General features: G+C 39.1%; 1 protein-coding gene across 11 annotated transcripts in view; it reads right to left on the reverse strand.

Moving 5' to 3' along the window:
- The window catches only part of DIP2C (disco interacting protein 2 homolog C), a 328,593-nt gene that overhangs the window by 28,481 nt on the left and 286,596 nt on the right, over positions 1-13,516 (reverse strand). For 8 of the 11 annotated variants that reach the window (XM_064505764.1, XM_064505762.1, XM_064505763.1 and 5 more), the window contains 4 exons: positions 10,558-10,726; positions 9,452-9,622; positions 2,769-2,798; positions 1,003-1,064 (listed from right to left, as the gene is read on the reverse strand). In XM_064505764.1, coding sequence (XP_064361834.1) covers positions 1,003-1,064; positions 2,769-2,798; positions 9,452-9,622; positions 10,558-10,726 — 432 coding nt within the window. The remainder of the gene's footprint in view (positions 1-1,002; positions 1,065-2,768; positions 2,799-9,451; positions 9,623-10,557; positions 10,727-13,516) is intronic. The other 3 variants (XM_064505765.1, XM_064505770.1, XM_026103144.2) reach the window with 1 other exon arrangement.

Here is a 13,516-nt window from a genome sequence, read left to right on the forward strand (position 1 = left end):
GCCTGCACTGCCCTGGGGTCTTCACCCTGCAAGCTGACCCAATCACTCAGATAGATAGAGCCAAAGTTCACATTCACCTGGGGGGAAAAGATCTCTGCTGTTATGAAGGAAGAAACAAAAAGAACAATGAAGCCAAAAAAGCCCTATTTGGATAATGATTTTTAAGGTACTGGTGAATACTTGATTAAATGATCACTTTTTCCAGGGTTAATAGAACACTGGGATTTTATTAAAAGAAAATTTTGCAAAGAGACTGCCTGCTAGTCTTCTGACTGTAATACTGGAAAACTGAAATGTATGTGCATATATCCGTGGGTATTTTCTAAAATTACACATAAAATTAAAAGTTCCCTTCCACGCAGAAAATTTCAGACCTCTCCCCACTAATGCTAGTGGTAAATTTTAGTTCTCATTTCTCGTATAGGCATCTAACTTTAAAGATAGAAAAAAAATTACAGTTACGGAATGGGGTTGCTCACAATGGCTGAGCTCGATCAGCCATTGCCTCATAGTCCTACAGCATTAAGAATTACAGCAAAATCCCTCCAGGCTCTCCCATCTGGCTGACAATTCCCAACCGAGCAGAAACATCTCTGTGAAGTTCTCCAGCCCAACGGGACTCGGTTTGTTAGGGACGGGGTAGGCTGCATGACCTGAATCGAGTGTCAGGAAACCATAACACAGTACAAGCAGGGCATCATTTGGGGGTTGGACCAGATGATCTCCAGAGGCCCCTTCCAACCTCAGCCCTTCTGTGATTCTGTGTGATCTTATTAGTTATCACAGCACCCATGTCAAATGCCTCAGTTTTAAGAACATTAAAATTAATTAATTAACTTGCTAACATAAATACCTATTTCTGCTCACTAGTAGGAGTTAGCACAAATTATTTAGGAGGATTAGCAATATTTTGAGGGAATGCGAGGTGTGTCGAAGCAGCTTTTTTGCTAGAAACTCCATTAAAAGTGCGCACTATAGAACAAAGAAAAAGGTGGTTCCGACCTGTCATGCCTCAGCGCCCTCATATCAACATACACTGTGGTTGGGTCCGGTCCAGACGTTCCCTGTAAACAACAACATCAACTAATCAAAACTTGAAGGCTGGGAAGAGAAAAGTGGGTTTTTCTTTTTTTTTTTTTTACCCCCCCCCCAAATTATTGAACATTCATTTCACTGCTAATTAGGCTAACAAAATGACAATTTATATTTAAGCTATTATCAACCACAGCTCAGCTTTACCGTATCAAGAAGAGCACCTGAACACATACCTACCGTGAGGTAGCTGCTACTTTGTGGTTTGTAAAAACATCAAGTGGCCATACTACTTAACCAAACAAAAGTCAACACAGATTTTACTTGCTACAGAAGGCCAAGTATTCAGCACATGGATACATATAAAAATGTTAAACATTTTGCCATATAAAGGAATGCGGAAACTGCTGAGGAGACATAGTTTAATGGCAGAAGCACATGGTCAGGAACATGAAGCATGATTTACTGAGAATATCTTCTATACATGCAACAGAGAATATATTTGAAGCTAAAGATATTAAAGGTAGCACGCATGACATGATCAAAGTGGACTGAAGATCTATAGGCAATTACTCTGTTCCTTTTCAGTCTTCCACTGCATAGTTATATCCTTATCTTAAGTCACAGCCTTTAGTTACTTGAATAACACTAGGCTAATTTTATAGTTTTCTTTCATCCAGATAGAGTCTTCCAGGCCTTTCCACCCACAGCTTTGCTGCAGTTTTGTAACCTGCAACGTTTGTCCCTTTTCCAAGACTTTAAACTCATCACCATGTGAATATCATCTGCATTGCCAATGCTCTGCGCTAGGGCTCTTTCCTTTGCTGCATACTTCATTTCACTGATAAGCAAATGCTAGAAAAAAGCACAACTGCACTTGGGAACAGCGGAAGTTTGGAAATTATCTTCCCAGCAGACAAACTCACCTAACCCTGGGAACCTACAGCTGCAGGAACTCCTTTATCAGTTATTTAGCTTTTTACTGAATAAAACATCAGACAACATCAAAGCCCCATGACTTCTGTCCTGTTTGGGCTATATTGTACAGTACAACTCTTAACTTTAGAAATGTCTAGGGCTAAATTTTGTGTTTCTGTAATGCTAGCTGGTAGTTCCACAATTTGTTCAGGACAGAAAATTGTGAAAAATTTCCACAAATACACAATTTTTGTATCTAAAGGGGGAAAGAGTTACTGCTAGCATTTTATACTTACTGTACAAACACTGAGAGTGACCCACCACCAGAGGAGAAAAAGAGTAATAGAGCTGCACATGCATGTTAGCCTCTTTAGCTTGTCATACACAATACAAGATACAATATCCTCTCTAGCTATTAACGACACAATTTTCAGTCTACTAATAAACTCAGCAGTGTAACAGACTAGTGCTGAGTGGAGAACTTATTCCAAATATGTGCAATGTTAAAAAAAACAAGAAAAAAATTGGTCATCTTTAAAAAATAGAACTGAACCTGAATTGATTTATAAAATAATGGACACAGTCAAGTTTGAAAATCAAAGACAATCACGATGGCATTTGTTATTTTCAGTGTGAATGAAACAGTTACAACGGACAGCTAATATTTGATGAAACCTGCATCCAGATAAAGCTATATTAAACTGTTTGCAATTTCACAGAAGGATCTGAAAATCCCCAAATCTCCAGACTCAATTTCTAGTCTGTCCCACTGTTGGAAGCTGATAGGTGGGTATTGAGGGAACATGAAAATCCCCTACCTGCTCGGCCAGCTTCCCCAGCCTGTGAGGCTATAGCAGCAGAAATAGCAGGGATGAGGGAGAGAAGGAAAGAAGGTAACACAAGACAAAAATAATAATAAAAAATGGGAATGAAGGGTGGGAGAAAAAAAGAGGAGAATGCCAAAAGCAGGGAGTAAAATAAAAAGAAAAACAATGTCAAATACAGGAATCTTACAAATTAACCATTATACCATTAAAGGTTAAAAAAAGTAAAAAATGAGGTGTCAACATTTTAGTAGAGCAACAGAAGAGACAGCTATAGACTGCTAACCTTGGACAAACAGATTTAAATGGTTTTAGGACGCTACAGACAATGTTGTTAGTGGAAAACATGTGTCTAGTATACTGTTTTTCTTGTGAAGAAGTCAGTAAATATTATGGCCCTGCTATTTTAATGCACATCCATTGAAACAGGGCTTCCAGGTCTGCATTTTGCTAATAAAACAGATTTGTAAGCGATGTCCTCTGGAAACGGTCAGTAAGCTCTCTTTTGGGAAAAAAAATTAGTAGACAATGGAGAAAGAAAAAGATACTTACACCTTTTTTCATACAGATTAACCTGCTCCTAGGATGAAATAAAACCAAGGCTTCTCGCACAATCTAATTACTGTAAGACCATAACTAAATGGAGTAACTTCATAGTTCAATAATTCTTCATTCTTAGTCTATTTGCCATGATAAACAGTGTAATAAGTATACAGAGCAGTAAAATTAAAAGCCAATAAAACCCCATCAGTTCTCCACCATATTCGATAATGCAGTGTAGAGACGAAATACAGTGGTGACTAGTCCTCTTTCTCACTAAGCTGCTACTGCCATGGGGAATATCTGACCCAGAGGGGACTCTGTATGGGTATATTTTAGATGTGGGGGAAGATGAAGCATTTAAAAAACAGGACGGGTCTGCTCATTACATGCTGCCTAAACATAGAGATATCAATAATCCAGGTTGAACAGTGCAGTGTGACTGCAACAAAGCATAAGAATTGCTCAGATTCAGCAGTTACCTAATGCATCGCTGGTGAGTATACTGCAGGTCTGGAGAGGACTTTGACAGGCTGAGAGCCACGCATGACTTGTAACTAAGAGCTAATGCACAGGCTGCCAATGGGGAATCACCCCTGGCCCACGCAAACTCCGCAATGTCGGGCATACGCTGTCTGGGAAAACACTGCAGGCCAAAACCATGCCAGGGACCACCCTGACAAATTAGAATTATGGATGACCACTTGCCAGCACTCAGCTCGTACCTAATCTCCACTGAAGCCAGAGGTCTACCTGCAAGCTCTTCCCTAATCCCTCCTCAAAGTTAAAAACCGTGAGCTGGGCAACCAGAAGTCCTAAGCATTAAAAAAAAATTTTTTTTCTATCTAAGGTTGTGGCCTTAATATTCATACTTCTGAGTCTACTGGTGGATGTTCAAAAATGGGCTTTTTGATGGACACCTAACAATCTCATGTACACAAGCAAAACAGCTGAAGCTGTGAGAAGAACTGCAGTCCCCAGCATGACTCATAGTAAAGGCGATAAACACAGACTCAGAAGGAACTCACCCAGAGCTGTGCTACGTGGGTAAATGTGAATCATACTCCAGAGCTGTGACAAAGTGCACAGTCTCCTGCTGCACTCTTCTCTGAGCAATCCCTTAATGGCAATTCCCCTTATTACTTTGGATACGGAAGATCCTCAAAATGTGTGATGTACCACTAAGCAAACAGAAGCATTAGCTTTACCCCTAAATTTGCTAATGAAGTTCCTTTTGCTAGACAGTAGGGTACAATTCGTTTCATATAACTGCAGCCATTGAATAAGCAGGAGTGTAGTATAAGGTAGGAAGTATCTCCAGACAGTGATCAGCCCCTCCCAGGATGGGCACCTGAGACAGGCCGAATGAAGCTCTCTTTGGAAGTACTAATCCCTTCCACTGACAAGAGATGGATACTGGATAACTTGCTTATGTCACTTTTAAGTGACTTAAGCTCATTGGGGTTAAGTGAAGCAAGATGAATCCTGCTCTCCTGCCCCAGCTTAGGCAGATTTGCTAGTACATTTTCAGGGTTAGCTAAGGAAAATGGACAATTCATAGAAGTTTTTCCTCAACTGAAATTAAGTAGCAGGTTGAATAAAAATGAAAATATTTATTTCAAGTATTTAAATGGAAATTAGCTTAAATCCTAGAGAACCATCTGTGCCTTTGTAAGAAAAGGGCTACTTTTCCTGTCTATTTTTCTCTCTCTCTTGAGAATGCTGAGATGCTAGTTAATGAGAATTAAAATATGCTGGATGCAATCATTTCATCTCAGAAATCCCTGGACAATTATCTGTGACTACACAGCCATAAGAGGTCAGACAGTAATGGTATTTAAGTGCGTAAAGATGAAGACAATTATTTATTTTCAGAAGCGTACATCTAAAAATCTAGTCCAAAGTGACTGCATCAGAAGAAATATAGTAAATTTGCTCCACATCTGAGAGGAAATGAATACAAATGATAATGCATTAGTCTGTCAGTGATCCTAATCCTGAAATTATGATTCATTTGGTAGGCTAAAGCTCTTCTGCACCAAAGGGATTATCATAATGATTTCCTTTTCAAAATAAACTTTAATAAAAGGTCAAATTCTGCTACAAAGTTTTTACACACATACATACATATGTATATGCGTATGTACACACACACACACACACACACACACACACACCTCTTCTATTTGGAAGGGAGGAAAACGAAAAAAGCTTTTTGGAAAAATCAGTATACTCTCCCCACGAAGCACTTGAGTTTTAATTTATCCAAAAAATTGGAATAGAGTGAAGATGATATCAAAGATCATCCAAGCTGAGTTAGAGCCCATCCATACAGAAGGTAACCTGGACAGGCATTTTGCTGGTAAGGGGCAAAAGCTGAACAGCAAGGTACGTTTAGAAAGACAATTAGTAGATACAAGTTTTAGAAGAAATGTAGAGTAAGACGGATTATAGCTATGCCTATGGTAGACGGCGTTGTAGGAACTACATGCTGATCTCTTGGACTATGCTACTTGGAAGAACAGATGCAAAGGTAGGTGCTATTGACCCAAGAACTTTAGAAGTATTTTTATGCAGTGTTAAAAATCTAGAAATCATGAACCTTTTCTGGAATATACTGGAGACAATGCTAATTTAAAGAACGTTGTTGACAAAGGGTTAAAATTCATTCTGTTCAACAGCCTAGCAAACAGAAGAGACCACAAGCTATGCTGGAATATTACTAGCAATAAACTCCCAGACTTTTTGGAAAGAGCATTTAATCTAATTCAGTACCACCTTTAGCAGTGTCTAGTACCAGATGCTTTAAAGGATGGAATCCTGTATCTTTATATTCTCTATCAAAATTACAAGTTTTGCAGTGATGCTTATAAGTAACGTCCTGAGTAGTATTTCAAACTCCTTTAAAACTACCCTTGGCTTAGAAGCTTCAAAGCCTGTTCCACTTGGAAGGATAATGTTACCAAATTTAGACTGTTTGAAATGGCTTTTTTCATTCCAACCACTCTGTTCTTTAGATAGTGTATTGCTGTTAGTCTGTCCTATGGATTGATATGCAAAATCTTTGTATAACTAAATGAGGCCTGACACTAAGCTAAATTATCAGCCAGGTTGTAAATTACCTCACTTGAGATTCCCATTTTGCACTATTCTTAAATTCATAGTCAATACTATTATAATATTCCTTTGCGTGTGATCCAGTTTCAGTTTGTTTCAAGAACTCTTTCAAGAAATTTGTGCAAACAACCATCTAAGAAGCAAACTTCAGACAAGGAGCTAACACAATCATAAGGCAGATATGCATATTCAACCAAAAAAACAGCCGAAGTCCAATCCAATAGAGACTTCCAATTTCTCTAAGTGTATTCGGCTTTCCTGAATGTTACTTCCAGTGGGGCTCATTTGAACTCCTGGGTATTATATCTGGCTTATGGCTGTTTAGTGCCATTCCCTGATCTTATGCTTGTCCTGAACAAATGACTTAGCTTCTCAGTGAAGCAGCCACCACTTATAAACACTCTGTAGACCACTGCAAGCCAGAAAGGGAGATATTCATTAGCAGCAAGCAAACTTCCCCAGCTAAGAGAGATGTTGTCCTTGTTCTCTACAGCATCCTTCTTGTCCAGTTCCAACATGTCCCAGAACACAAAGAAAGTTCAAGGTACTCTTCAGAAAAAGCTGCAAGGATGCAGAGAGCTCCATCCCAGCCCCACAGGGGAGCTGATGGACCCCATCCTGTCAGAGAAGTTAAAGCAGTTTGCCCTCAAGTATGCTCTTTCCCCTCCTCTGCAAAAGAGATCCTGTGGGCACTTCAAAATGGCTAGACATAGAGGAACAAAACTGGTACCAAAGAACTAGCTCAAGTGGTTCTCCTTCGTTTTCCTCTTCTAGGCTAGGGAAGGCAAGAGAGCTAACACACTGCAAGTGCTCAGCTAACGCAGTGCCTGCTGTGCTCCTCCCAGCTAAGCAGTGACTCTGGTCGGAGTCCTGACCGAGAAGCACACCAACCTCCATTTGCTAACTGGGTTACATGGATATCTTCTATATTATGCTCTCTAAGATGGCAGTCTCTAAAGACTTCAATTACGGAGCACTCCAGATGTGGAAAAAGAAATGAAGAGGTCTGTATTCCCACCAAAAAGCTTTCAATAGAAGAACTTTCAATACTTCAATTAGTATTTTTTAGGTGAAGTCAATGAGAGAAATATGGGGGAGATGCTGCTTGAGTTCACAGAATTTTCTCTAAAAAGACAATTTTTTTCCCAAGACTATTTCTATTAGGCGAAAGATACATTTGCTGTGAAGGATTCAGCTTCTGCTTTTGAGACTACAGGAGATTTTCTCGAACTTTTATTCCTGGAGAATATTTATAGCAGTAATTACAAAACGTCAAACTAAAGAACTCTACCTCTGAGACAAAGAATGACTTTTAACCCTGTTCAAGCTTTGCCTTGTCATATGTCTGATAATAATAGTTAAAGTCACCAACTAAATTAGCCCTGGGCTGAAGGGTTACTGTGTTCATAGTCATAGGGAAGGTAAGAAGAAATGGTGATGTGGCATGGCTCCTGTATTCATTTTCTAATAACATTTTCTGATTCTAATTCATGTTTCTCCTGAACATCAAGGTCACTTTTAGCCAAGGTCTGATGAAAGCCATGATTCCTCAGTGGTGTTCAACAGGGCAAGAGGCTAAGGCAGGCAAAATATATTGGTCTGTGGTAAAATAATCACCTGCACTTGTCACAGTTTTGGATGGTCCCTCTCCTGAAACAAAAAATCCTTACATAAATGACAATCAGGAAAAGAATAGCAAGTGCCTTATCGTAGTTTCACTGAGAAAGGCTATTTCTGGCTTCCATACTTAAACAATTATGTATGTTTATGCATCAAAAATTCCTCAATGTAAATCAAGGGTAGCTGCCAGAATTGAAATGTTGGACGTACAATACAGAATGCATGCAAGTTATACTGGGGAAACAGCGACTTTGCAGAGGTGGCAGAATCAGTAGGTGATCAAACAGCTATGTAACTTCCCAGCCAATGCAGAGGCCAATATGCTAAGATGATTCTCGTATGTATAAAAAGATTAATAAATTGGAAAACATATTACATCTGAGTATGACACCTGTCGGATTATGATGGGAATAATATGTACAGTTCTGATATCAGATTTGGAAGGACAGAAAGGGATCGTGAAGAGTCATAAAAATGAGATATAGACCAGGAAAGCATATCTTAAGATTCTTCCTCTATTTAACAAAGACTAAAAGATGTGATTTAGAGTCATGATAGAAATGAGATTTTTACTGTAGATTAGAAAAGTGTAATAAAATAAAAAGTGGCTGAATCTAAAGCCAGACAAATTTAAACTAGAAATAAGGCAAAATTAATTAAAAATAGAACACCTTAGAAAAAAGCAAGTAAATTTTCATCATTTGGAGTCCTGAAAGATTAAATGATATACTGTAGTTCAGCCTAAAGCTATTTGCTTAGTATACTTGTCATTGGGTGAAAATGTAGATGCTATTCAGAAATTCAGACTATATAGTCACAGTGCTCCATCTGTCCTTAAAATCAATGATTTAACAAAGATTTTTGAAGAATTCAAGTTAAATCCCAGATTCTCCCTGGGCACTTTCTTCTGATTAGTGGGTCAAAATAGAATGAATGCAATAGATGTTGCAACATAATTGTTCATTCTGTGAGTTATAAATTGTGCACAAAAAATATCTATCTAGTTAAGTAAGGATCAGAATTATTCTATATACAGAAAGAATCCATTTTCTAACACACTAAAGTAAGCACTTGGAAACTGCACTTTACATTACAAGCCTAAATATTAACTGTTTTCGGAGCACATAATATGTATTCTGTTGCTACCATGCACTTTTCTGAATTACTGTATTCATGGGCAGAATAAATGCTGTGAATGCAACATGCGAGATGAACAGTGTTCACTGACAACATAACAGCAATTTACTACCTGTATATGTAAGAAGAACATTAAATACCACATGCATTTTCTTAATATGTCTAAAACGAAGCAGCCAAACGAAATACAATGAATGCTTCTTACTGAGAACCATTTTCTTAAAACAACTGTTCATTCAAGCTTAAGATGTGAAAGATCTTACCTGCAAACATATAGCCAGGTTAACTCTACAGCCGAGAGATGTGCTGACAGCCCGTGGATGGAGGCCGAGGTCTTTAAATAATTTTGAAAACGACTGAGTGAGAGCTATTCGGGGTCGTTCTTCAGCCACTACTACACAGGTCCGTACACGTGAAAGATCCAGTCCCCTTGCCTAAAAAGAAGTTAAAATGTAACAAATGCCACAAACTGGTAGATTAAAAAAAAAAAGAATAGCAGGACTTAGGTCTAGGAATTACGACTCAAAGAGGAATAGTGGCTAAGCTGCCAGTATAATTTCAACCTTTTCTGAAAGCCAGATGGCCAGGTGATAGTCTAATATCTGAGAAGAGCAGCCATACTTGCTTGGCATTTCAACGCTAGCATTTAGAGCGAAATGGGTATGCTAATTCTGAAGTGAAGAAATGCCATTTCCCAATAATACTTCAGAACTCCAGCGAAGAACAGCAAACAGGAAGCATTAACTAGCCTTGAAAAAGTGATCAGGAAATTATTATGTGAGGCTGCTAAGAGCTGGAAAGATCATAAATGTCGGTAGCCCGAGCTCTGATTTATTTCAGTAGCATACTGGAAATTCTACATGATTTCTGAAACATAATTTGCTTCCTGGCTTTTAATTCTGGTAGAATAAAATAGATACACACACACACACACACAATGAGGACAATCCAGCTAAAGGAATGCAGTACTTCTGAGTATGTGATTATTTAACTATAAGGACCAAAACCAAACTAGTGCCTCACAGGAAATTCATAAAACCCAATATATAATACACTAATCCTCGGGCATCTTGGATGTTTACACCTCCATTTTCCAACATTTGCCTACCAGCACAGACTGCAACACAGATCAGAAAGCTTAGGTAAATAAAAGCCTTTCCTTGATGTTTAAAAGCCTTGTGATCTGAAAAAGAATGACTGATATTAATATACAGCCTTTGGCGAGGCACAGTGCCGGTTCTGTGGAAGCTGCCCTTGCCTGCTGCTGGTTTTCTCCTCGCTGCGTACATTTAGCACAGTGGTTCCGGGCAGAGGAGATGCTCAGACACTAGGCAAACAGCATATTACGCACAGCAGCAGGATTACTCACCTTCAGCGACTCTGTTTGCGAACCGAGTCCCTTAGTACAAAGCTCCATGACTGAATAGGAACAAAAAGTGTCTCTCACTTTGTACTGACTCACGGCCAGGAGCCACAGAGCAGGATTGGTCTCCAGTTCTGAGGGAGGAATCAAAATAGACTGGTGTCCTGAATAAACGCTGTAAAGATACAAGACTTGTTAACACATGCTAAATGTGCCTGTAGATGTTTACAGGCTATGAGATGCTAGAATTTAAAGTTTATCAAAGCACTGGATGAACCACGGTAATGTCTTACAAGTGCTCTACAGCTGCAATAGTTTAACAATAAGGGGGAAATTCCGCTTTTTGTTATGCTGTCAGAATCCTTGAGGAATCAATAGGAATGTAAGCAGACCGTGGTCCTAAAATACTAATTTACTCAAAATGCCAGTGGGCCTTGCTGTTAGAACTGTACCGAGGAGAACAAAATAGCTAGGTTATTAATTCTGCTAATAAATGGTATCACAATATCAACAAAAATTATGTGTTGCTGACAAATAATTAAGATTGAGCAATTACCATTTTAAGATACCTTGATTAAAAGAGTACTTGATTACTTAACATGGAAATAACTCTCTCGTGCTGAGGTGAGCAGGAAGTTTGCAATCATTTTCAAGGAAGTAAATCTGGTCCCAATTTAACAATAAATGTGGCTTTTTATTTTTTCTGTGAAAGTTTTATGAACTTTTAAAAACCAAATAGCCAACATCTCTTGTTTATTGGATACCAAGGGAGCACAAGTATTGAGAGGAGACAGTTATTAGGGTCGCCAAAGGAAACAGTTATGTCAAAACTAATTGCTATGATACCAGTGATTCTCCCAAAGGGAATAAAAATATTCCCAAATTGATGTTTTTACTTCCTATGGGCCCTATGCTGATCAGCCATATCCAACAGGCTGATTTACCACCACTTTTACAGTTCCCCTCACATTTGAATCAGTGATTTGTAGATATTTCAAATCAGAACAGTCATAACATAAAACCCCCAAATCATAGAAGTTCTGAAAAAGGACCATAAAGCCCCAGAGATTTATGATGCACATGAGAGAAATCCATTTGTGACTTGAAAAATTAAAATGCCAGCTTGGTAAAATAAAGCTGACACTTTCAAATCCAAGTGCCCGAGGTAAGACACTAAATGAAATTTTATTTTCAGGAATATTAGCATCTCCATAACACTTGACATTAGGAAGAAAGGAAGATACAGACCTCTGCAATTCTTGAAGATGAGCTGTTCATACAGTTCCCACCTTTGGTGAGTGAGTGCCCCCCGCCCCCCCAACTCCAGATTAGGGTGCTTTCCAAAGCTGTGCACATTTGGAACAATGTGTGTGACCTGGATGTCTTTACATGGTATGATAAAGGTATAAAAGCTCTACAAATCCAGCCACAATGGCTGTTAATAATCCAAATAGTTTAGGACTCTGCTGGAGTATGAGCCAGAGAATGTCATGGAATAAATATGAACTACAGTTCAAATAATTTCATTCATCACATAGTAAAATCTTATCTTTGACTGCTTGTCCACATTTACTCCACTCTTGATGATTCATGAGCAGTGACTTGCCATGAAGAGATGTGTTCTCAAACACAGTCGAAATAACAGTGATAGCACAGGGCCGTCAAATGAAGCATTATGCTTTTATGTTGCTTTTATGGAATCAGAATAAAGTCTAACTGAACCCCGAGCATGTGCTTCATAAGCGTGTGAAAAGAGATGCTGGCAACATTACCAAGGCCTGGAAGGAGCATGCCCTGAGCTCAACTGACAGATCAAACCCAGCTAGGGAGTAGCAACACATTTTACTATAAATATCGCTCAGCTCTTTCTTTCTTAGCCAGTTCTATGAAGTTGTCCAGGGAAGGCCTAAAGGGTTCAGTTCTTTGCAAATTTAGGGCTAGGGCTCCACAAACAACCAAGGTGTGTAATTGGGCTGGCAAATAAATAATACTTCTAAATAAATGGGAGGTTGTAACCACTAGGATAAGAAACTGTGATAGGTTCCAACCTGTATAAATAGGGTATACAGAGATTCAGCATCAAACCCATTCGCCCTCCCTAAACCCTTCTAGGTGACACAACCACTATCAGAAGAAAAAATCTGCATATCAAGGAACAGGCTGCCAGAGGTTCAAACGTGGGAGAATTATTAGATTGTTCAGAACCACATTAAGCTCCTGTTATTCAGCTCGGCAAAACATCTCAAAATAAAAACAAAATCAAAAGAACACACATTACCCCTGCCCAGAAAGGTGCATTCAAAAGACACACTACTGGGAAAGAGTCCAAAATGGTGGGATTTGGGAATACAAATTCACACCAAAGACTAAATCTTTCCCCCTTAGCAAAACTAATGAGCGGGGTGAAGTGTCTCCCCTCCTTGATCAAGTTATTTTGGACAAGTAAGAAACACATTTTTGTTCTCTCTCAGCCTCCCACCAACAACCATGCAGCATTAAGGCACCTGGACTTGGGTGCAAAATGACAGCCTCTTCTTGAGACTGAAACAAGCATTCTCACAGGCAGACTAGATAACAACACACTCTGACTACAAAAATCACTTTAATTAGACAGAAGTAAATTAAGATCTTGCTAGCACCTTTTCTGGGTTTTATAATCCCCCAGAAATACAGGGGAGCTCAAAACTAAAATTCAGTGCAGCAGAAAATATCTGATAGGACGGGAACTTTCTGTGGGGCAGAATCTCAGACGTGTGCTGTTCTTGTCATAAACCTACAGAAAGACAGTATGACACTTGGAGATGGGATGACCACCACAGGCCTTGCCTACCTAGTCGTGGTCTAATGAGCCACATACATCATCTGATTTGCTAGAGCAGTCTGGGGTTCCACAGCTGAGCTGTTTTCTGCAACACCTGGCCACCATGCTGTCAGTCATAACTTGGCTCACTTCTCTGAACCCATC

The sequence above is a fragment of the Dromaius novaehollandiae genome, chromosome 2 (assembly GCF_036370855.1).
Source record: "Dromaius novaehollandiae isolate bDroNov1 chromosome 2, bDroNov1.hap1, whole genome shotgun sequence".
Lineage (NCBI taxonomy): Eukaryota > Metazoa > Chordata > Aves > Casuariiformes > Dromaiidae > Dromaius > Dromaius novaehollandiae.